Source organism: Eulemur rufifrons, chromosome 15 (assembly GCF_041146395.1).
Source record: "Eulemur rufifrons isolate Redbay chromosome 15, OSU_ERuf_1, whole genome shotgun sequence".
NCBI classification, from domain to species: domain Eukaryota; kingdom Metazoa; phylum Chordata; class Mammalia; order Primates; family Lemuridae; genus Eulemur; species Eulemur rufifrons.
Genome location: NC_090997.1, coordinates 64,003,890 through 64,028,209, shown reverse-complemented (window position 1 = coordinate 64,028,209; position 24,320 = coordinate 64,003,890). Strand labels below are relative to the sequence as shown.

Genomic DNA, 24,320 nt, shown 5'->3' with positions numbered 1-24,320 from the left:
GAATTCTTGATTTGACTTCTTCCTATCACTTACTTAAAGATTTATATAAGTATAAAAATTTTAATTGGGTCTTTGAAACAGTATCATTACGTGATTAAAATTCTTATCAAAGACTGTAGGAGTTCAGTCAACCCATTCAGAATCAACTTTTCCTTAAAGACAGATACTTACTGATCTCTGTAGACTGAAGTGAACTTAAAAATCTTAACAATATATAACAAAACCACAACTTTCTAGATACCCTATGTCTAAATAGCTCTGGAACTGGAACATCTTGGGATGAGGGAAAAGCACAGCATGGGGGTTTGGTGGAGTGGGGAGATTTGCAAATTCTTTTTTTTTTTTTTTTTTTTGAGACAGAGTCTCGCTCTGTTGCCCGGGCTAGAGTGAGTGCCGTGGCGTCAGTCTAGCTCACAGCAACCTCAGACTCCTGGGCTTAAGCGATCCTACTGCCTCAGCCTCCCGAGTAGCTGGGACTACAGGCATGCGCCACCATGCCCGGCTAATTTTTTCTATATATATATTTTAGTTGGCCAGATAATTTCTTTCTATTTTTAGTAGAGACGGGGTCTCACTCTTGCTCAGGCTGATCTCGAACTCCTGACCTCGAGCGATCCACCCGCCTCGGCCTCCCAGAGTGCTAGGATTACAGGCGTGAGCCACCGCGCCCGGCCATGCAAATTCTTTTTGCTAAGTGATACCATGAGAACTACTAAAGACCTGAAGATTATATTCAATTTGTTACAACAGCCAAGTCTCCACAGGGGAAACAAGGGGTTGAATGAATGAGAATGTTTATAAAAGATCAACCCTGTCACACAAATGCTGTGAGAGAAGCCAACAGGAGACATGAGAGAAGAGAAACAACAGAAGAGGAAAAAGCACAGTTAAGGAATACCCGAGAGAGTAGCAAACACCAGAAAGCAGAAATGAGTTTGCAAAAGCCCATTAATACCCCTCTGGGCCCTAAGTGCGTCACATGCAGATAACCAATCAAGACAGTCCACCCCAGAAGGCACATTTACTGGTTATAGAAAGAGTCATGGTAATAGATATGCTGTACGAACACAGTACAGGTTGAGTATTCCTCATCCAAAACGCTTGGGACCAGAAGTGTTCCAGATTTTAGATTTTTTTTCAGATTTCAGAATATTTGCATTACATGGATTGAGCATCTGAAGGAGCTCAGGAAATTTTACCCCAAAATATGAGTCCTTGGTATAAAGAGCCCTTAGAGATCAACAGGCCCTTGGAAGGGGCTTTCCCTCTATCTGCGCAACCAGACCAACCCATTAAAAGAATAACTGACTTCCCTGTTATCTCAGTATAAATTGCAGGAAAGATCAAGAATGCAACCAGAGGTGACCCAAATCATTTTAAACATAATACCTGTCTCTCAGGTTAATGTACAAGTCAATCTGTTTTCCCCATCCATTCATCCTCCCTAGCAACCATTTATTGTCCCTAAACAGAATTACCTATATTCCTCCTCTCCCCCAACCCTCTAAAAGGAGGGGTATAAAAATTTCTGGACCTCACTGGGATATTGGGCAATCATTCTGTGATCCCCTCTCCATGTGCCTTAATTGTGAGTCCATCTTTCAGAGAACTTTCGGGGGAAAGAGGAAGTTTTCCCCTTACCTCCACACATCCCTAATCCAAAAATCTGAAATCAGAAATGCACTGGATGTGACATTGAATCAAACAAAAAAATAAATAAAATAAAATAAGTAAATAAAAAAGACATGCACTGATTCGGATTTTGGATTTTCAACTTGCAATTTATAAAGAATTAAGTAAGGCAAAACAAACAAGCAAAAAGCCTAGGAAACGTAAAGAAGAGAAGTGTTAAACAATAAAAAGCTGTACCAGTTCTAAAAGATAAAATGAATATCAGCGCAGGCCTTGAAGGAAACAAGCACAGGGAGAGGATGGCCTAAATGAGAGCCCTCATGTCGCTCTCTTCATAGGGATTCCAGAAGACATGTAAGAGAATCCGGCCTACTGTGGGGTGAAATACTTTTAGAAGGTAAAGTTGCCAGTTATCAAGGCATCTTCTCTAAGAACTAATTCAAAGCATATGGCGGCAGTGACCACTTGAGTCTGTCATGTCACATGAACATCTGCATTTGCATCCACATCTTTAGTACCTCCAAATAATGATATATGTAATGTTGAACTAATAAAGGTCATCAGGAAAGACACGTTTAATAGACTATTGAAGAAATGAGGGACATTGTATATAAAATTCCAACTAAAAATTTTTCTACCACTTAAAGTGCTAATTTTCAGCTAAGAGGAAAACTTGCCAGCATTTGCCATGTCTGATAAATTCAGATCACCCAAGTACCACTGTAGGTTGCCAAAACTCCTCCAAATCTGCCTTTTATTTATTTATTTAAAACTATTTCAGCTGGGATTGGTGGCTAATGCCTGTAATCCTAGAACTCTGGGAGGCCAATGTGGGACGATCGCTTGAGGCAGGAGTTCGAGACTAGCCTGAGGAAGAGGGAGATTCCCGTCTCCACTAAAAATAGAAAAAATTAGCCGGGCAGGGTGGCACAAGCCTGTAGTCCCAGCTCCTCAGGAGACTGAGGCAGGAGGAACACTTAAGCCCAGAATTTTGAGGCTGTGGTGAGCTATGGTGACACCACTGCACCCTAGCCTGGGAGACAGAGCAAGATCCTGCCTCAAAAAAAAAAAAAAAAACCCAAAAAATAAAAAAAACTATTTCTCTAAATAGCAGTCATCTACTTTATAGTATAATACATTCTTGGAAGCTCCAAAATCAAATGTGGAAGCTCAAACAGCAGACTTAAGAGGCTTTCGGTCTTAACTAGCTAAAAATGATTAGAAAGTCCTTAATTACATCTTATAATTACAGGAAATTTTATTGCATTTTATATTATTATTTTATTTTTTATAAGGAAAATAGAAAAACAGAAGTGGTGGTACTAATCATAATATGAAAGGAACTAAGTGTCTCTGACTCAATACAGTAGGAGACCAAGATGGAAATATGTAGTTTTATTTGGATGCTCATTGGACATTGGCTGGTCAGCTATGCATCTCCCGTTGAAAAAAAAAATTAAACATTATGTATGAAATGCTGGACACAAATGGCTGCACAAACAGCACTACTGTACAGAAGACAAGGTCAACACAAAGCAGAGCATTTAGAATGCTGTTTTTTGTAACTGAATTTTAAAAGTTTTTTTTTTTTCCCACAACTTAATATGTGCTTTAAGATTTTTTCATTTTTCATTGACCTGAGCTGTCAGGTCAAAATGTACACCAAAGTCTGAACTCAACACACAAAAGAAAGGCACTTTGCGAGAGTCAATGTATTCTGTAGGAAAGTGTGGGTTCTGTCAGCCAGTGCCAACACTTTATTGTAAAAAAGAAAAAAAGTCACGCTTACCTCAAAAGGTATAATTATAGCATGTCATTAGCTCTTCAATAAAAACAGAATCTGCTTGTTAGGATTTATATTTAATTGTGGTGGGGGCAGGAGTAAAAGGACTAGGCTGGAGAGAGAGGGTAAAATGAATCTAGCCACTGAATCTTCTCATTTCTTTTAGAAAATTCCATTTTTATTCTTGCTCAGAGAGAGTGCAGCATCAGATGCTCTGGGGCCCTGGAGAGGCAGGGTTTCAAAGGTAGAAATCAGCGGAATGACAGATCAATGATCAGCACAGAGCTGCTGCCACTGCTACCCTGCAAACTCTCCAATAAAACTTTTGGCCAGACATTAATTCTAAGTTTGAGCTCTATAAAACAGTCACACTGAAATGCTAACCCTGAGCGATGAGAAAAACACATTAAGAAATGCACTTACTTATAGCTTCGAAAGTAAATCTTCCCACTCAGTGCAGTGAAGTGCAGAACATACTCTAATCCAGCCAGGCGGATATTTGGTACTGTGGGTCCTCTGAAAAAATCTAAAAGCACATATTAAGTTGTAAAAAAAAAAAAAAAAAAGTTTTAAAATTCAGTTACAGAAAACAGCATTCTAAATGCTGGGCTTTGTGCCGATATCTAAAAAGACAAGATAGGTAGCACAAAAAAAACGATCCCTGAAAAATGTCTGAAGGTCTCACACCTCAACCATTTAATCTCATGACTTTATTTCTGCATTCAATTAACTGAGATATTTAATTTTTCAGTTTTGAAGTTCACCCTCTAAACCAATGCTCAACACAGGAGAATATTTATCACAGATACTAACTTTAAAACATAAACGAGGGCATAAAATTTTAATCCATAAGACAGGGAGGTAAAGACAACAAATTTCTATAAAAATAGCTGCTCAAACTTTGATTATTAAATCAAAATTAACTTACCTATCTATTTATTTATTTAGAGACAGGGTCTCACTCTGTCACACAGGCTGGTGTGCAGGGGTGTAATCATAGCTCACTGCAGCCTTCAAATACTGGGCTCAAGCGATCCTCCTGCCTCAGCCTCCCCAGTAGCTAGGACTACAGGTGCATGCCACAATGCTTGGCTAATTTTTTTTTTTTAAGAGATGGGATCTTGCTATGTTGCTCAGGCTGGTCACACACTGCCTTTATTTTTTACGGGGGAGGCCAAAAAGAAAAAAAAAACTAACAAAAAATAGTCATTATATAAACAAAAGATGAAAAACTTTATAAACTGCCAAAGCCAAAAAGAACCGTGGATATCAGTGAGTAGGCTCTTATCCTGGAGTGGTAATCATACCACTGGTGGCACTAAGAGAATTTTAAATGATACACAGATTATAATTTACCATATATTATTTATCATGTACCACTCTCCATTTATGAGAGGGACATAAAGTTTCCTTTTAAAAGGAGGAGTGAATTTAAAGAAAATCTCCAGTGAACAACACTATAGATAATACATGGACTTGGCTAAAGCAGTCAAGGTGGCACATGAATGAAAAAAGTTTGGAATATAACAAGTTTGACCGCTTAAATTTTACAGCTGAGAAAAATCAAACCCTAAGGAGGCTAAACAGAAATATGTGAATAACATTTGGCTAAGAAAAAGTCATGCATAAAAGTTCATCCAACTTTAATTACTTAGGAACAGCTGCCCCAGGCAGGTGATGTCGTAAATGGGAAATCCCATTCGTGTCCCAATCTGTAATCATCTAGCATTTTTCTTCCCTTTACCAATTAGCCCATAAGAAGGAATCATCTCCATGTGCACAGATATATACATTTTTTGTTTGTGCATACACATTTATACACCACCTTTCCCTACTACCCCAAACAAAACACCCTAAAAAACATTTTCATGATACAAGTTTGTACCTTTCAAGGTAGTTAAATCTAAATATATGAAGACCTTTCCCACAATTTTGCCAAAATCTGACCCCCCTTCAGTGGAGAGTGGCATTACTGAAGTCAGAATAGTTCTTGGGAACAAAATATGTACATTCCAATCTGCTCTGAAACAGCTTTTGTAATGCAAAATTTTCCAGGCATCTGTGCTTTTTCCATAAGCTTTTAAGAATGAAATGGAAAAAATTTTAAGAACAAAATAAGCATATGGAAGTGTTCTTTATAAGGTAAAAATTTCTAAGAATTTTCTAGCTGTATCCATTAGTGCTAAACAGTCATTTTCTCTTAACCACCAAACTAAAATTTCCCTAAAGTTTGCAAAGAATCAAGATAAACTTATGTGATGAAAAGGGTGGGGGTAGGGGGTATATAACCTAATAGGCATAAATAGTCCTACTTAATCCAAAAGCAAGTATGTCTGATAACATATTTACTGGTAGGAAAAGCACAAAGTACTGCTTACACATGAATACTGCTAGCAGGAATCCACTCACTATGTACCAAAGCACCTATCATGCACAAAGCATTGTGCCTGTTGTGATGGCAATATAAATGACACACAGCATCTTTCTGCCAAGGACCCCATGTTCTAGATAGATATGAATATGTATCAATAACTAATTTAAAGCAGCACATTAAAAAAACAGTATAAAGAGACAAAGTAAAAATAAAAAAAAATTTTAAAATAAACAGTGCTCTCTCTGAAGTTCTGAGGAAGGAGGAGATCATTTCTAGTTGGAGAAGATTTCATGGAAGTGGCATTTGTACTTTGTAGGATTTTGACAGATGGAAATGGAAGTAAAGCAAGCATTATGGGCTAAGGCAGACAAGAATTAAATATCACTCTGCTTAGAGTAAGTAACCATCATCTACAGAAATGAGAAAGAAAGAAGTGAAAGTAAAGAAAAACGTCAAGTTCAATTTTCTTCGTGCTTTTATGAAGTCAGAAAAGAAACATTCAGCTATGAGTGGTGGCCTGCGCCTGTAATCCCAGCTACTCAGGAGGCTGAGGCAGGAAGATCCCTTGAGCTCAGGAGTTCAAGACCAGCCTGGGCAACACAGGGAGACCATGTTTCTACAAAAAAAAAAAAAAACCAAAAAAAAAACAAACAAACACCAAACCCAAAGGAACATTTAAATAAGAATATCTACTAGGCTCCTAAGTTTAGATCTGGAGCTCTAGAAAGATGCCTGGGGTAGTATGTCATTACAGAATGGTTAGAATAGTAGTTAAGAAGGTAGGCTTTCCAAAGAAAATCTGGCAAAAAGATAGTTATTCAATGCAACAGCAAAAAACTTGAAACAATCCAAGTGTCCATAGTAGATGACTGGTTATCTATGAACATTCATATAAGTAAGTACTTTACAGCTTTAGAAAGGAATGGAGACTATCTCCATATACTCCTAAGAGTGATCTAAAGGATGTGTTTGCTTTCAGTGGAAAAAGTAAGGTAGAAAAAAGTGTGTATTTATGCACCCACCCATGTGGTCGGCAAAACTTTCAGAGTATAAAAATGTTGGTGAGAATATGGCAAACAGAAACCCTCAGTGCAGTGCTGGTGGGAATACAGACTGCCATACCATTCTGGAGAGCAAATTGGCTATACCTAACGAAATTAATTGTGGTATCTCCTATGATCCAGCAATCCTAATCCTGTAAAACGCAGGGAAATTTTTAAGGATCCAAGTGCGGGGTGCTGCAGTATGTTTGTGGTGGGTGGGAACCAGAGGGCATTGTCCACAACAAAGGGAATGGATTAGAAAAGATATAGTGGATGCAAGCTATGAACCAGATTGGAGGTTAATACAAAGATGCACACACATTTTGAAAACAGTGTTGAGTGAAAAAAGTAAGAAACAATGAGCTCTATGGGACAATAACATGTATGGAAATTTAAGATGAACATAAAACCCCTTAAAAATTAGATTTTTCAGGTAATCCCTCCTTCAACACCCCCTGTTCCTGCCCTTAAATTTAAAAAATTAGATTTTTTTCTTTCTTTTTTATTCTATTTTGCAAGCAGTTAAAGCTAATAAAAAATTAGATTTTTTGAAGTTGTGCAAATATTTAAAGTCAGAAAAAAATATTAGAAACTATACTGTTATTTTACATCAATATACAGCAAAATTAAATTTTAAAAAGTAGTCCCCTCTCCAAATTCCATTTACGATAGAATCAGAAAACATAAATTAATTAGGAATAAATCTAACAAGACAGCCAAGATCCCTACACTGAAAATGATATAACACTAAGGAATTTTAAAAGGCCTAAAGATATGTGGAGATGCACTGTTCATGGATTAGAAGATTCAGTATTATTAAGAAGGCAATTCTCCCCAAATGGATGTACAGACTGAATGCAATCCAAATAAACATTCCAGTGGCCTTTTCTGGTAGAAGTTGACCAATGATTCTAAAATGTATACGGAAATGCAAAGGACCTAGAAAGAAAATTCTTAAAAGATGAAGATCTTAACCTACCTGATTTCAAGACTTACTATAAAGCTACAGTAATAATCAGGACAATTTGACATTGGTGAAAAAGAGAACAGAAAGGTCAGAAACAAACCCACATTATGTATGGTCAATTGATTTTTGACAAAACTGACACAGCAATTCAATGAGGAAAGTCTTTCCAACAAATGGTGCTGAAGCACCACTGTTTTTTCATGTGAGAAAAAAATGAACATTAACCCTCACACCATACACAAAACTAACTCAAATGATCATAAACTTCAATGTAAAACCTAAAAACGTTAAGACTTCAAGAAGAAAGTTTAGTAATGACATTTGCGGCTGGGAAAAAAAATCAATAAAAAGAAAAAAGTATAAGAGAAATCTTTGCAACTTTGGGATGGGGAAAAGTTTCTTAAAAGACAAATGCAATGACAATATACCATTAGGGAAAAACAATGGATCAAACAGACTTCACACAAATTAAAAACTTCTCTTTCAAAGATACCATTAAAACAAAAAGGCAAGCCGCAGATTGGGAGAAAATATTCACAGAATGCGTATCAGACAAAGAGAAAGACTTTTCTCTCACATCCTACCCTTACTAACTCAATAGTAAGACAACCCAATTAAAAAAATAAAGGCAAAGATTTTTTTTCTTTCCCTCCCTCCCTTCTTTTTTTTAGACAGGGTCTCACTCTTTTGCCCAGGCTTAAGTATACTGACCTGGTCATAGCTCACTGTAATCTTGAACTCTGGGCTTAAGCAATCCTCCTACCTTAGCCCTTTGGGTAACTAGAACTATAAGAATATGCCAGGCCGGGCGCGGTGGCTCACGCCTGTAATCCTAGCACTCTGGGAGGCCGAGGTGGGAGGATCGCTAGAGCTCAGGAGTTCGAGATCAGCCTGAGCAAGAGCAAGACCCCGTCTCTACTAAAAATAGAAAGAACTGATCTGGACAGCTAAAAATATACAGAAAAAATTAGCCGGGCATGGTGGCGCATGCCTGTAGTCCCAGCTACTTGGGAGGCTGAGGCAGGATTGCTTGAGCCCAGGAGTTTGAGGTTGCTGTGAGCTAAGCTGATGCCACGGCACTCTAGCCTCGGCAACAGAGCGAGACTCCGTCTCAAAAAACAAAAAGAATATGCCACCACGCCCAGCTAATATTTTTTTCTTTTTTGTAGAGACAGAATCTCACTATATTGCCCAGGCTGGTCTTGAACTCCTGGCCTCAGGTAATCTTCTGGCCTCAGCCTTCCAAAGTGCTAGGGTTACAGGTATGAGTCACTGCATCCAGCCAAGCAAAAATCTGAAAAGACATTTTTGTAGTCGTGGCTGAGTGGTTAAAGCGATGGATTAGAAAAGACATTTCACCAAAAACATGAATGGCCGGCCAGTAAGCACAGGAAATGATGCTCAACATCATTAGTCATCAGAAAATACAAATTAAAACTGCAATGACACTATGACTTAGATTGTAGACTTGACTTTTGAAACATTACTATTAGTATAAAACACCTATTAGAATAACTAAAATTAAAAAGAATGTTACACTTGAACCATACTATAGATTTAAAAGTATATGACATGTATTTTGTATTTAAAACTAGAATCGCCAGTACTTATGTTTTTTATAAAACTGTGCAATACAAATTATGCAATCACAATAAATTTATAAATCCCGAGTGTTCTAAAGGGAGTGCACATCTAAGCTGGTGTGTTAATACTGTGTAATAAATGGTTAAATATCAAAAAAAAAAAAAAAGAATGGTCTACCAAGTAATGGCAAGGAGGTGGACCAATTAGAGCTCTTATACACTGCTGGTGGGAATATAAAACGACACGCCACTTCAGAGAACAGTTTGGCAGTTTCTTAAAGTGTTATTAATAAAAAAAAGTAACCATAAAAATTAAGAAAGACAAATTTAAAAATAGATATTTGCTGGTTTTCTGTAAAGAAACACAGTTCCCCCTTTAAGTTCCTTCCTTAGAGACCCCATTTCTGAAAACAGCCATAGTGGGGAATTAACCACAAATCTATGTAATATTTAAGAAAGCAAAATGGAAGCAAAATTCAAGATGAATAAAATGGGTACTCCACATGAAAATACTGACACTAAGAAAGTCAACTTTTCTTTCTGGCCAATTATTAAAAAAAGGAACTTCCTGGAAGGAAGAAAGCCCTTGATAAATTTCTTTCTCTACTAAACTAAGACATATTCAAACACATAACATATACCAAGAGGCAGTTGTCTTTCTTCACATCTATATTTTTTTAAATTTTTTAATTTTTTTTTAAGGCTGGTCAAGTGAAGCCAGTGGGAGTGGAGAAGGAACAAAGGAATCTGTAACTGGTTGTGATCAATTAGTTGGAAACACCACTGCACTCGGACCACCAACCTCTCCATATCTATACTGAAAACCCAACCTCCCTTGGTGCGCTACAATCTCATTCCATTCTTCCTCTACCATTCTGCTTCTGTGGTGATTCCTTTTTTCACTCCCTTTCCCTCATAGCTGGCATTATGTGGTCATTCCTGCCATCTAGTGGAAGCACATGATAACAGGAAGGCAGGGATTATCATAAAAACCATTTAGGGCTGGACACTGTGGCTCACACCTATCATCATAGCACTTTGGGAAGCCAAAGCAGGAGGATTGGTTGAGGCCAGGAATTTGAAACCACCCTGAGGAACAAGGTAGACCCTGTCTCTATAAAATATTAAAAAAAATTAGCCAGGGATGACTGTATACTTGCATACCTAGCTACTCAAGAGGCTGCGGCAGGAGGATTGCTTGAGCCCAGGAGTTCAAGGCTGCAGTAAGCTATGATCGTGCCACTGGACTCCAGCCTGGGCAGAGCAAGTTTCTAAAAAAAAAAAAAAAAAAAACCACCACCACCACCACCAAAAAAACTTACCAATAAGAAGACTTTTTAGTCTTCTATAGTCTTCTGTTACATCAAAATCATCACCAGCAAATATTAACATGGGTTTCGTTCCCTCCGGACATTTACTGTTCTATGAAATCAAAAGAAAATGTAATTATATAATTACCAAAGTCTAACCTGTATGCTGATTTTAAAGCTTAAAGCAGTCAATACTTATACAATAGTGACTTTAGACTTAAAAACAGAGGCAGGATTTTTAAGCTTACAGATTTTTATACTAAAAATAATACTTTGTTCTAACATTTATGCTACCCAATCATAGGTGGTCAAAAAATGATGTAAGGCACTTTTAACCTTAGTCTATGAAAAGAATAAAATCAAAAGCTATACTTGAAAAAAACAAACAAAACAAAACCCAACCAACCAAACAAAAATAGTCCTCTAAAAGCATCCCAGAGTCAAAATACATTTAACTGTAATTTATCTGAATTATTTATACCACTGTGCCTTTTCTACTGTATCACATAAAAGTATTTTTAAATGAAGGCTAAACTAAACTACCAACTGGACATTCTCATGGGAAGCAATATAATTTTATACAAGCTACAGAAAGTATGGGCCATAAAGTGATCCTTATAGGCAGGAAAAAAGAAAAAAAAGAAAGTATGGGCCAAGGCCGGGCGCGGTGGCTCACACCTGTAATCCTAGCACTCTGGGAGGCCGAGGCAGGTGCATCGTTTGAGCTCAGGAGTTCGGGACCAGCCTGAGCAAGAGCGAGATCTTGTCTCTACTAAAAATACAAAGAAATTATCTGGACTACTAAAAGTATATACAGAAAAAATTAGCCGGGCATGGTGGCATACGCCTGTAGTCCCAGCTACTCGGGAGGCTGAGGCAGAAGGATCGCTTGAGCCCAGGAGTTTGAGGTCACTGTGAGCTAGGCTGATGCCATGGCACTCTAGCCTGGGCAAGAGAGAGACTCTGTCTCCAAAAAAAAAAAAAAAAAAAAAAAAGAAAGTATGGGCCAATCATCACTCAGGGGAGTTCAAACTCTTACTATAAAAAGTGTTTGCCCAGTTTTGGATTTTCCATCCCAATTAGAGGGGATTTTCCTCCCAATGTGGGGTGAGTAGTGAGAGGATTTAGAAGTCACCAAAATAAAGAAGAAAAAAATCAAACAGAAAAAATTATTTAACTGAGAGATTAATTTATGGAGGAAGGTAAATAACTGTTGGTCTGAGCTTCCCATTGATTCTAGAACTTTTGCTATGACAGATAATCAGAGTTTATCCAAACCCAGCAAAAAACAAAACAAAAAGGATAAAAGCCAAACATCCTCTTGCCCTAGGACCAGAGGTCACCTGTTGCTTCCCTGTTCAAAATGACCACTCCTGTTGACAGTCTCTGCTTCTAAACCCTGAACCTTAACTCTCTATACTTAGGAGATAGAAACATGCCTAAGATCTGTCTGCCTGATCACGATTTGAATGGACCTTCCTGACCCAAAAATTATTCCATGCTCCAGCTTTGCCTACCTGACCCTAGGTCTAGGGGGGCTATTTAGGTATACAGAAGGTAACAAAAGGTACAGTAACATCAACTATAACTTTGGTTTTCAAACCATCCTGACCACAATACACAGTAATAAAAAATACATTTACAGTAATGATCCAGTACAAATATACAAATATAAAGTTATATGAAACAATACTTAGCACATAGAGCACTGATATTTTCTACACTATTCCATTTTCTAAAAACACTAGTCACACCTCCATCATGAAAACCCAAACTACAACAGATGAGCTATATTTGAATAGTCTGAGAGGTACTAAAAATTCAAAATACTATAAATATAATGATACAGTATACTAAAAATACTATATAATTATGCCAAGTCCTTGAACTAACCTTTATTTTTTTAACAAAGAAAGGAAATAATTCTTATAAATTATACAATATTCCAAGAACTTTTAAAATAAAATATCCCAGACAGTTCCAGTGTATTTACTTTATCTAAAATAAAACCTACTTGCCACAAAATGTAATCATCGTGTTTACCAAGGCTTATTTCATGGAAAATAATCATCCCTTGATATTCGGCCATCTGAGAAAACAGGTTCCCAGGATACTCACTCAATTTCCTGGTAGAGTCTAATCACCTAACTATTCGTATTGAGCTTGCTGAAGAGTTAAAGAGGGAAGAGGCTTGGCAACAACAAAAGCAGGCAAGTGAGAAAAGAAATAGTTGGTTAAAATGTCTTAAAAACGAGGAGAGTACAATGAACACTATTCAAGTGATGGGCACACTTACAGCCGTTAATCAAGCATTACAAAAGTGATCCATGTAATAAAAATATTTGTACTCGCTTAATATTTTGAAATTAAAAAAAAAAAAAAACACGAGGAGGTAGAAGTGGAAATAAATATGAAGGGGAAGTGTACCAAAACATACAACTCCAAAACAAATTAAATTACCAAATAATGGGGTAAAAAGTGAAAGACTGTCTAGTAAATGATATTCTTATCAATTAATGAAATTTATAGTTATATACATCCTCCATGAGTGAAAATCTGGTGTTCAGTTTATATGGTTCTTAAGAATGAGACCTGACAAACAAGAATGGTTTTGCGGGCCGGGCGCGGTGGCTCACGCCTGTAATCCTAGCACTCTGGGAGGCCGAGGCGGGTGGATTGCTCAAGGTCAGGAGTTCGAGACCAGCCTGAGCGAGACCCCGTCTCTACTAAAAATAGAAAGACATTATATGGACACCTAAAAATCTATATAGAAAAAATTAGCCGGGCATAGTGGCGCATGCCTGTAGTCCCAGCTACTCGGGAGGCTGAGGCAGTAGGATCGCTTAAGCCCAGGAGTTTGAGGTTGCTGTGAGCTAAGCTGACGCCACGGCACTCACTCTAGCCTGGGCAACAAAGTGAGACTCTGTCTCAACAACAAAAAAAAAAAAAAAAAAAAAAAGAATGGTTTTGCGGTTTTGAAACTGCACAGTGACTGAAGTATTTCACTGATTTGGAAGTGAAATGGAACGAGTAGAGGGGCTGGCATCAGCCGGTGCTCAGACCCACCGAGCTGGAGACGGGGCCAGCGGTAGTGGTAAAGGTGAAATGCAGGTATGCTGCTCATGTCCAGGCACTCGTGCAGCCCCAAAGAGAAACTGCCATAGTATGATGGCTTCCACTGTAATCAAGCATCACAGCTTACACACTTTACAGAACACCCTCTAATACTATCCTCACTGACAAGCATTTTCACTCATATCACCTCATTTGATGTTGTTATACCTGTTTTATACATGATTGCAATTGAGGGTTAAGGAAGTCATTGACTTGTCAGGTCACGAATGGCCAAGACAGGCCTCAAACGCAAGTGTTCTGTCTCTAAATCCAATCTCAGGCAACTGTTCTGCCTGTATCTGAGGAAGTTGGGGTGACTGACTAAACGGGGATCTGGTAAGGGCCTTTTTTCAAACTCACAGGATAAGGATATTTAGTTTAGGAATTCTACCAAACATGGAAAACATGTCCCCTTTTTAAAGAGAGACTGGGCAAAGGAGGGATTATGTATTATTAGCTACAATTCTTTCAACTATACCATGAGCCTCCAAAAGCCATAAGCAGAACAGTTACATAACTATGCAAACAATATCCTTTCTCTCAAAGCATTTGAGTCCTAATCTTGGTTATATTAATATTTATTATATGTGTGACTCTAGGTCACCAGTGAAACCCCTCTGGGCCTCAATCTCCAAATCCATACAACAAGGAAAATTATTTTGGCCTTACAAGGGGTAGCTACAAGGTCTAGGTGAAATATGAGATGATTAAGTCAGAAGCAGAGTTCTAAGGGAACAGGAGCCCAGTTTGTACCCAGGAGCTGAGTTAGGATACACTTTCTGCCTTTCTAAAACTATTTTTAGGCCAGGCACAGTGCACCTGTAATCCTAGCACTTGGGGAGGCTGAGGCAGGAGAATCACTTAAAGCTAGGAGTTTGAGGCCAACCTGAACAACACAGAAAGAGTCTGTCACTACAAAAAAAATAGAAAAATTAGCCGGGTGTGGTGGCACGCACCTGTAGTCCCAGCTACTCAGGAGACTGAGGCAGGACGATAGTTGGAGCCCAGCAGTTTGAGGTTGCAGTGAGCTATGATGACACCACTGTACTTTGTGCAGTCTAGCCCAGGCAACGGAGCAAGGCTCTGTCTCAAACAAAAACTGTTTTTATTTGTATTTAATACTTTCTATTTCACTATCTCATTTAAACAAAGGCGACACAAAGATGTATAATGTCCCCAAAGGGATATGGAGCTGCAATTTAGTGGTTACTAGCCAAAATACTGTAGGATCAGTCGGAGCTTCCAGGGTTTAGAACAGGGCTCAATTTGAAAATTCTACTGGGACTCACTTGCTTGTGGTCCTGAGGGATGCCCCTGGTGATGGGTTAGGGAAATCCAATTATCAAAATTGACTCCAGAAGAAAGAACCAATGACAATGGAAGAAATTGGGAAAGTTATCAAAAAGCTATCTTCCGGCAAAACACCAAGCCCACATGCTGTTATAGGTTACAAAAAATTCTTCCTGAAGAAGAAAGATCTTAAGCAACATGATGGATTCAGAAGCTCATGAAAAGATGCCACCAATCGTAACATCTTCAAAACAAGATGTGTCACCTCACATTACAAATGTCAGTGAAATGACGCATTATTTGTGTGGCTGTGCAGCTTTCAACAATGCAGCAATCACATTTCCTATTCAGAGGGTCCTTTTGCGGCAAAAGCTATATGGCATCAAAACCCGGGATGCGGGACTTCATTTGAGGAGGGATGGATTTCCAAACTTGTATGGTGGAATCCTTCCCGTTAATGCAGGAAACAACTACACTGGCACTTACATTTGGTCTGTATGAGGGTTTATCTTGCCTTCTCCGCAAGCATGTCAGTGCTCCAGAGTTTGCAACCCACAGCATGGCTGCAGTATTGGCAGGGATAACAGAAGCAATTTTCACTCCACTGGAAAGAGGTCAGACACTGCTTCAAGACCACAAGCATCGTGACAAATTTATACACACTCATCAGGCTTTCAAGGCACTGAAATGCCATGGAATTGGAGAGTATAGTCAAGGCTTGGTGCCCATTCGCTTCCGCAATGGACACAGCAATGTCTTTTTTCCTTGGCCTTCAAGGTCCCATTAAGAAGCATCTGCCTACTGCAACAACTCCCAGTGCACATTGGTCAATGATTTTATCTGTGGAGGTCTTTTGGGTGCCATGCTGGGATTCTTGTTTTTCCCAATTAATGTTGTAAAAACTCACACACAGTCTCAGACTGATGGGGAATTTCAGTCTTTCCCCGAAGTTTTCAAAAACATCTGGCTAGAATGGGGCAGGAAACTGACAAATCTTTTTAGGAGTACCTATCTGAATTATTAATACCATTGGTCTCTCATCTCTTGGGGCATAATCAATGCAGCTTATGAGTTATTGTTAAAGGTTATATGAAAAAATCCCCAGTTAAGTGCCATTTATCAACTGAATACCTAAGAAGAATGCAATTTGGTCTCTTTCCTATTTGGCCAACTACAAGTTGGTGTCATAAGTCCAGACCACAGTGAGTTATGGTCAAAGCTGTTTTACTTAAGCATCAACAAAAACAGAATAAAAGGTTTCAATAGGAAAAGAAAAAAAAAAAGAAAGAAAATTCTACTGATAGTTCTGAGGTTACATAAAATAGGTGTGCTAATTCAGAAAGAGAGGATGGCATTTAAACTATGGACCTAGATAAGAATTAGTAACTACAGTCTGAAGTCTAATTGCCACAAGATCTGCATGCTCTTATACACTATAAATATATTCCTCTTTTTAAAATAAAGGTAAATAAAATAAAATTGTATTTTTATCTGAGAGCATGTCAAAATAAAAGCAAAGTTCTTTATCTACAAAATTGTACAAGTACTCTTCACCACAAGATGTCACTATTGGCCAAGAGCAGCATTATAAAATGCTTTTCAGTTTTATTATCAGTATCTTACCTTAATGTCTTTTAGAGAGACAAACTTTTCAATACCTAATTCAATCATATCCAGCACATGATAGTCATACATACGACCTAGAAGGAAAATGCATTTTTAAGCACATATTTTTCCCAACCCCCCACCTTATGTGTACCCACTTATCTGTACATCTAAAATGTCCTAATATCTGTCTCTTTCCTTCCTCCTTATGTACCCCCAAATGTGCCCCTCTTTCTTAAATTTCTAACTCTACCTTAAAGAGATTCTTAGGATATCAGTCATGGAAAGGATCTTAGATATTATTTAGCTCAACTCCTTTAATAGAAGAATGAAGGCCCACAGAGGGTAAAGGGCTTGCCTAAGCCAGTGAGCATGCCAAACCAAATCTCAATAACCCAGGCAAGAATTCTTTTTCAAGTGTATTTACTCAACAGATATTAATTAGGGAAGGGTTAATTTATGTGGGTAGGCATGCTACTTTGGTTTTTTCTAATACTGAACAAATACACATATATATATTTATATATACTTTTTATTTTTTGGAGACAGAGTCTTACTCTGTCACCCAGGTTGGAATGCAGTGGTAAAATCACAGCTCACTATAGCCTCGAATTCCTGAACTCAAGTGACCCTCCTGCCTCAACTTCCCAAGTAGCTGGAAACACAGGCACATGCCATCTGGCTAATTTTTAAAAATTTTTTTGTAGAGACAGGGTCTATGTTGTTCAGGCTGGTTTCAAACTCTTGGCCTTGAATGATCCTCCCACCTTGGCCTACCAAGGTGCTGGGATTGCAGGTGTGAGCCACCATACCTGGCTACATTTCATATCACAAAAAGTATCTACAACTTGAGGTAGGGTAATTTTTTTTCCAGTGGATCCATGATTATGGGGGAGTTCCGTGACACTCAATGCAAGCACAAAGTAACCGCGTTGCATCTACAACCGAGGAAGGAGGAATGCTGAGAGCCCCAAGAGACCACACTTCTTTAAACCAGAACTTGTTTCCAACAGAGACAAAAGGCAATGTTGGTTCTAAGAAACATAAATAACTGAGGAAATCTTTCATATTCTTTCTTACTTGTGTTAGTTCCCTGTATTGGTAGGGTAATACTTACATGGCCCATTCTTTACCTGGAGACTGACAGATAAAAAATAATTTATTCTATGTCAGAAGGCTCAAAATAAAAACCAAAAACCCATACCAAACTAGTTTAAAGCTACTGAACTGAGGATTCAGTTTACTCCTGATTCTTCAATACCATTAGTTAATATGAGTCACAGAGTTGGCTCTATAAACATTAAAAAGTAAACTATACTTACCTATTACTAGATTATTTGGCCGCTTCTTATTATGGGAACCAAACATGAACAAGGAACAATCTGATTTCTTTGAAAAGAATTCCTACAAAACCAAAGAAATCTTATTTAGTCAATGCATAAATGTAAAAACCTTAAGAATCCTAGCTCTGAACTTCATAAAAAAAAAAGAAAAAGTTAATCAGCTTTTCCAGTGGAAATTAATAAAGACATAATGAACTAGATAGGAAAATACTGAAGAAATCTACTTTATTTCTAGCTTTTTACTTCAAATTTTCTGATTTGGGGTACCTAGGGAAAAGACTTATATTTCAAGACAAAAAAGATGTCAATACTGTTAGATTAATAAGTAAAATAAGACCTTTTCTTTTTAGTTATGCATTTTGGAATAGCACATTAAGTGTTTCAATTACTGAACAAACCCCTTTATTCACAGGACATTACTACTATCACTGATGGCACACATGAATATACAGAGGACCTACATGAATTTATCAATATGGTGTTTTTGGATGTTTATAATTGGATTCATGAGTTTCCTTTTCATTGCATCCACGCAGGAATCTTGCCCTGTAATCTACATGCCACCCAGCTGTGACTAGTTCCATGCTGTGTACTTGGAGAGACTGACAAATCTACTAATGTTCCTACCTGCAAGAGGTATCTTCTCCATTTGGCTCTCAGAAGTACTGACTTCCATTACAGATTTAGGAGGAGTGGAAATGCAGGTATGGGGTTCCAACCCTAGACAGCCCCTTTTACACTATGTCTATACTTTCTATATCCCACATACTTTGACTCAGTTTACTAAGATCACTAGTCTTAGCATGAAAATTAAATTCAACATGTTCTAGTCCAAAAGTCAGTTGCAAAGCCTCCTAAATTAACAACAAAAAAATTAAAGAACAGATGAAATAGTCATAAGCCTCAACTTTTCTTTTTTTTTTTTTTTTTTGAGACAGAGTCTCACTCTGTTGCCCGGGCTAGAGTGTCATGGCGTCAGCCTAGCTCACAGCAACCTCAAACTCCTGGGCTCAAGGGATCCTTCTGCCTCAGCCTCCCGAGTAGCTAGGACTACAGGCATGTGCCACCATGCCCGGTTAATTTTTCTATATATATTTTTAGCTGTCCATATAATTTCTTTCTATTTTTAGTAGAGACGGGGGTCTCGCTCTTGCTCAGGCTGGTCTCGAACTCCTGACCTTGAGCGATCCACCCGCCTTGGCCTCCCAGAGTGCTAGGATTACAGGCATGAGCCACTGCGCCCGGCCCAACTTTTCTTTATTGGCTACAAGATTCTCTGAGGTGTGAGCCCCTAGTTTGGTTATCATTTGTTCTACTGTCTAAGCAGAAGCAAATGGGGCACACAACTATCTGCGCCCATCCACTCCCAGCATGGAGGACGCAGAGTCAGAAAGTCTAAGAATTCAGGCTCTGCCACTTACTATGGACAAATTAAACTTTCTTTTTTGTTTTTGTTTTTAGTCATGTGACAAAGCAGGAAAATTAAACTTTCTTGAGAATTAATTTTATTACCTCCTGCAAAAGCCTGCAAGAGCCCCATGGATGTCATATGTGAATGTAGGTTGTATGGTGTCTGACACAAAGTAGGTGTTCAAAAGAATTTTTTAATGTCTATATCAATGGAAATGCTTTCTTAAAAATGTTTTCAACATTCTCATGTTATAACTGATACCTAAAGCTTTCCACAAAATACACTTCATACATATTTGAGTGTTTTATATTCATACACATGCACACAAAAACTGATCACTGTGGTTCTTCTCCACAGTCTGCTTCTTATTTATTAAAATTTTAGAGCAGGAGTAGTCAAATTATCTGCAAAAAGCCAAATAAATACTTTGCGCTTTTCGCATGCTTTTCTTCTTTTTAACCAACTCTTTAATAATGTAAAAACCATTCTTGGCTCACAAGCTTCACACAAACAGGGATTTGGTCTACAGGCAGCGTATTTTTGCCAACTCCTGTTCTAAAGCACCAGAGAACATGTCCAAGATTGTGGTGAAAGAAATGTGTGATATGGGAGGGTGGAGAGGAGGAAACTTACCACATTTCCAACACAACCACTGTTTCCATAGCCATTTTGAGCTCTGAAGGTCTAAGATCTGTTTTTCTTTTTCCTCACTACTATACTAATGAGGAGAGGTCTGAGACTTATTATAGCCAATGAAATATATTCTATCTCTGGAAGTGGGGATCAAAGAGAGGAAATGTCATAACTTCAAATGTAAGAAAAGCTATCATATTAACAGGGGGCTGAAAAAGTACACATGCTACAGATTTCACCACATAACACTGCTACATAGTGGTTATTCAACTAAAAGCACCACGGTGTTACAAAACAAAACCAGCCCTTGATTAAGTGGCGTATAAAACAGAAATAATTCTGAGATGAGCTCTATTATTTTTACTTTCATGATCACCTCAACAAATGACTGAAAAACATAAGACTAAAATAAGAGTAATTTGTAAAAAACTGAATAAAATTTATTTTGCCAACATTTTCCTTTTTAATTTTTTTTTAAGAGATAGAGTTTTGCTCTGTCACCCAGGCTGGAGTACAGTGGCACAATCATAGCTCACTGTAACCTCTAATTCCTGGGCTCAAGCAATCCTCCCACCTCAGGCCCCTGAGTAGTTAGGACTACAGTCATATGCCACCACGCCTGGCTAATTTCTAGATTTTTTGTAGAGATGGGGGTCTTGCTATGTTGCCCAGGCTGGTCTCAAACTCCTGGCCTCAAGTGATCCTCCTGCCTCAGCCTCTCCAAGTGCCAGGATTACAGGTGTGAGCCACCATGCCCAGCCAGTCTTCTAATTAATTATTGAGATTCTATTCAAAAGTTCTTTCTTCCTCTTTTCATTCATTCATTCATGCATGGCTGGTCAAGTGAAGCAGTGGGAGTGGAGAAGGAACAAAGGAATTTGTAACTAGTTGTGATCAATTAGTTGTAAATGCCACTGCACTCTGACCAGCCAAGTTCTTTCTTTTAAATGCACTAACTAAAAGAAAAAACAAATAATGGGTTCCTATCAAGAGAACACAATCATATTCTTAAAGGTCAATTTAAACAGTTTAAACACTCCTTTAAGATTCTTAAGAAAGAAACCAATTATCATCACATAATCAATGTCTATTCATCATTCACCATTTACTATAACTGTCTTTCACCTTCTGATTTCATTTACTAGCCTTCTTCACTTAGTTTTGGTTGACAATACACTCAAACAGGAATCTGATTAACTCCAGCAAACCAACTGACAACTGTTAACAATAATTCAAGTAGTGTTCCTTGTTCTAAAAATATCCAAAAGTCAGATTTTTAAAACTCAAAATTGCTTCATAAAAATAGATCTGTAATAAGCTTCCTTTTGACAATTCATTACGCACTTAGAATGTAATTTAATTTTTAAAAATTCTATCAATATATATGCAAGCAATGAATAATACACTTACTAGGAAAGTGAAATGTAAGATCTGCAGGTATATTTTTAAAAGTATAAAGGTCATATTTCCTCTCCATTTTACATCAAAATTCCTTTACATAGGATGATTTGTAATTCAAAAAATCACTAGAGAGTACAACATGAATTAGTCTGAAAAATTATTTATATGCTCTTTTAAATCAAAGATCCTTATACTTACCAGTGATGTCTGATCCTCAAATGGTCTTGTAATATTTTTCCTAAGAACATTTAAAAAAAAAAAAGTGACCCAATTTTAATAATCTTGATAAGTAAATTCAATTAGGTAATATATTAAGTAAAAGATAATTTTATACTCAGATGATTAAAAAAAGCTGGAAGGATATTCATTCATTCAGATATTTATTTAGTGCCTATCATATGCCAGACACCATTTTAGGATCTAGGAATACTATAATCTATGTCAAAAAGATATTTCATGAAGCTTACATTCTAGTGGAAAAATAAATACAGCCCACCCTCTGGATCTGTGGGTTCTGCATCCATGGATTCAACCAATGATGGATTGAGAATATTGGAAAAAAATACCACTAAAAAATAATACAAATTTAAAATACAATGTAACAACTATTTACATAGTATCAAGTATTATAAGTAATCTAGAGATGATGTAAAGTACATGAGAAAGTGCACACAGGTTATATGCAAATACTACATCATTTTCTATAAGAGACTTGAGTATCCTCGGGTTTTGGTATCCAAGGATGGTCCTGGAACCAATCCTCCCCAGAGACTGAGGGATGAATATAGCTGATTCCAGGACTGTGGCAAGGAAAAATACAATACGAACCTGGAGCATCTGTGGTGTCAGAAAGGGAGTGCCAAATTCGAAGTTAGACATGGGCCACACACACACACACACACAAAAAGGAAGGGGAAGGGAAAAGGGGAAAGGGAAGGGAGAAAAGAGCTCAAAAACAAGGGCATGCTGAAAGGACATCCAATGGTAGGACAATTTCAGCAACAAAATAAATAATAATACTGAATTATAACCCAGAGAAATATAATAAGTATCCATGACTCAATAGACTTACGGAGCAAAAACATTAATAAATACCCATAAGTCCACATAATTAAACAAACAGAGAAGAAACAGATTTTCAGAATTCCAATTACGTAGAAGGAATGAGGGAAACAGAGGACCACCACTGGAGCACCACAGCAATCACCACTGCAAACAAGACCCACCAATAGAAGCTAAAATTAATGAGCAAAAGTCTGAGGAAAAAGAGGATATCTGTGGTCTTCGCACAGTCTCAAAGTATCTTCTCCAAATATTTATAAACTACAAAAGGTAAATTTATAGTGGAAAAACCAAAGAGATACCACTTAAACCAACGTTAATGTCACCATAATAAATAAGACATATTTACATTGTATGATCTCTTGGTATTATTTACTGAGAAATGGCCATCATTTTTGTGGTGTTCTTGACAAAAATGTATAACTTCAACCTATTCATGAGAAAACTTAAACCCTGATTGAGGCATCATTTACAAAATAACTGGCAAGGCTGGGCGCAGTGGCTCATGCCTGTAATCCTAGCACTCTGGGAGGCCAAGTGGGAGGATCGCTTGAGCCCAGGAGTTTGAAGTTGCTATGAGCTAGGCTGATGCCACAGCAATCTATTCAGGGCAAAGAGTGAGACTTTGTTTCAAAAAAAAAAAAAAAGAAAGAAAGAATGAATCAACATAACTGGCAAGCACTAGTCAAAAGCGTCAAAAGTCTTCAAGACAAGGAAAGACTGAGGAACTGTCACAAGTTCAAGAAGACTAAGGAAACATGACAAGTAAATGCAACATGGGATCCTGGAAGAGAAAATGGATACCAAGAGAAAGACTGGTGCCAACCAAATAAGTCTGTAATTACTTAGTATTATCGTATCTATGTTAATGTCTTAGTTTCGTTAATTTTACTACGGTTATGCAAGATGTAACACTAGGGGAAGGGTAAATGGGAACATTGTATTATTTCTGTAACTTTTCTTTAAGTCTATAATTATTTCAAAATAAAATATATACAGTATGGTCAAACTATGAAAGAACATTCCATAAAAATAAAAAAACAGACCATTAAGAAATCAATTATAATACTAATAGTGTATGTAAGGAATTGTAGTGTCTTAAGAAAAAAATTTTTTCACATCTGCCATAAAGTGCTTATATCTATGATAGAACAAAATAATTTAAAACAAAGTAGAAGAGATTATGACTTACTTTTTATACAGAACGCCATATGGTTTTTTCAGTGCATACTGTAAAACATAATTTATAGCTTTCAAAACAAAATACATTCTGAAAAGTAGAGATAAAAATAAAGCATTGTAACAGTCATTCAAGAAGATCACTCTGGTCCCTGAATCATGCTCTGATGTCTTCTGCTTGGCTCCCCTTTGATCACTTACAGTAACCTGTAATATAAGCTTACTATTCTAACTTAGACTGGACTTTCCTAATTAAAGGTTTCTATGTCCTTTCAATAGTCTAGCCAACTTAAATGAGCCGCTTCATTTCTTTTTTTTTTTTTTTTTAGACAGAGTCTCACTCTGTTGCCTGGGCTAGAGTGCCATGGCATCAGCCTCGCTCACAGCAACCTCAAACTCCTGGGCTCAAGCGATCCTTCTGTCTCAACCTCCTAAGTAGCTGGGACTACAGGTGTGTGGCACCACAGCCAGCTAATTTTTTCTATTTTTTAGAGACGGGGCCTTGCTCTTGCTCAGGCTGGTCTCAAACTCCTGAGCTTAAGCGATCCTCCCACCTTGGCCTCCCAGTGCTAGGATTACAGGTGTGAGTC

The 24,320-nt window shown here is 37.7% G+C and overlaps 1 protein-coding gene and 1 pseudogene across 2 annotated transcripts in view; one reads left to right on the top strand and one right to left on the bottom strand.

The window, feature by feature from the left end:
• Window positions 1-24,320, bottom strand: part of RPF2 (ribosome production factor 2 homolog) — a 31,324-nt gene that overhangs the window by 3,874 nt on the left and 3,130 nt on the right. The window contains exons 3-8 of one of the 2 annotated variants that reach the window (XM_069487808.1): window positions 23,744-23,781; window positions 21,688-21,727; window positions 18,024-18,105; window positions 16,720-16,796; window positions 10,705-10,804; window positions 3,839-3,941 (exon numbers count right to left, since the gene is read on the bottom strand). In XM_069487808.1, the coding sequence (XP_069343909.1) occupies window positions 3,839-3,941; window positions 10,705-10,804; window positions 16,720-16,796; window positions 18,024-18,105; window positions 21,688-21,727; window positions 23,744-23,781 (440 nt within the window). Of the gene's footprint in view, window positions 1-3,838; window positions 3,942-10,704; window positions 10,805-16,719; window positions 16,797-18,023; window positions 18,106-21,687; window positions 21,728-23,743; window positions 23,822-24,320 lie in introns of both variants that reach the window. The other variant, XM_069487809.1, reaches the window with a different exon arrangement.
• On the top strand, window positions 15,283-16,189 carry LOC138395797 (mitochondrial nicotinamide adenine dinucleotide transporter SLC25A51-like; annotated as a pseudogene).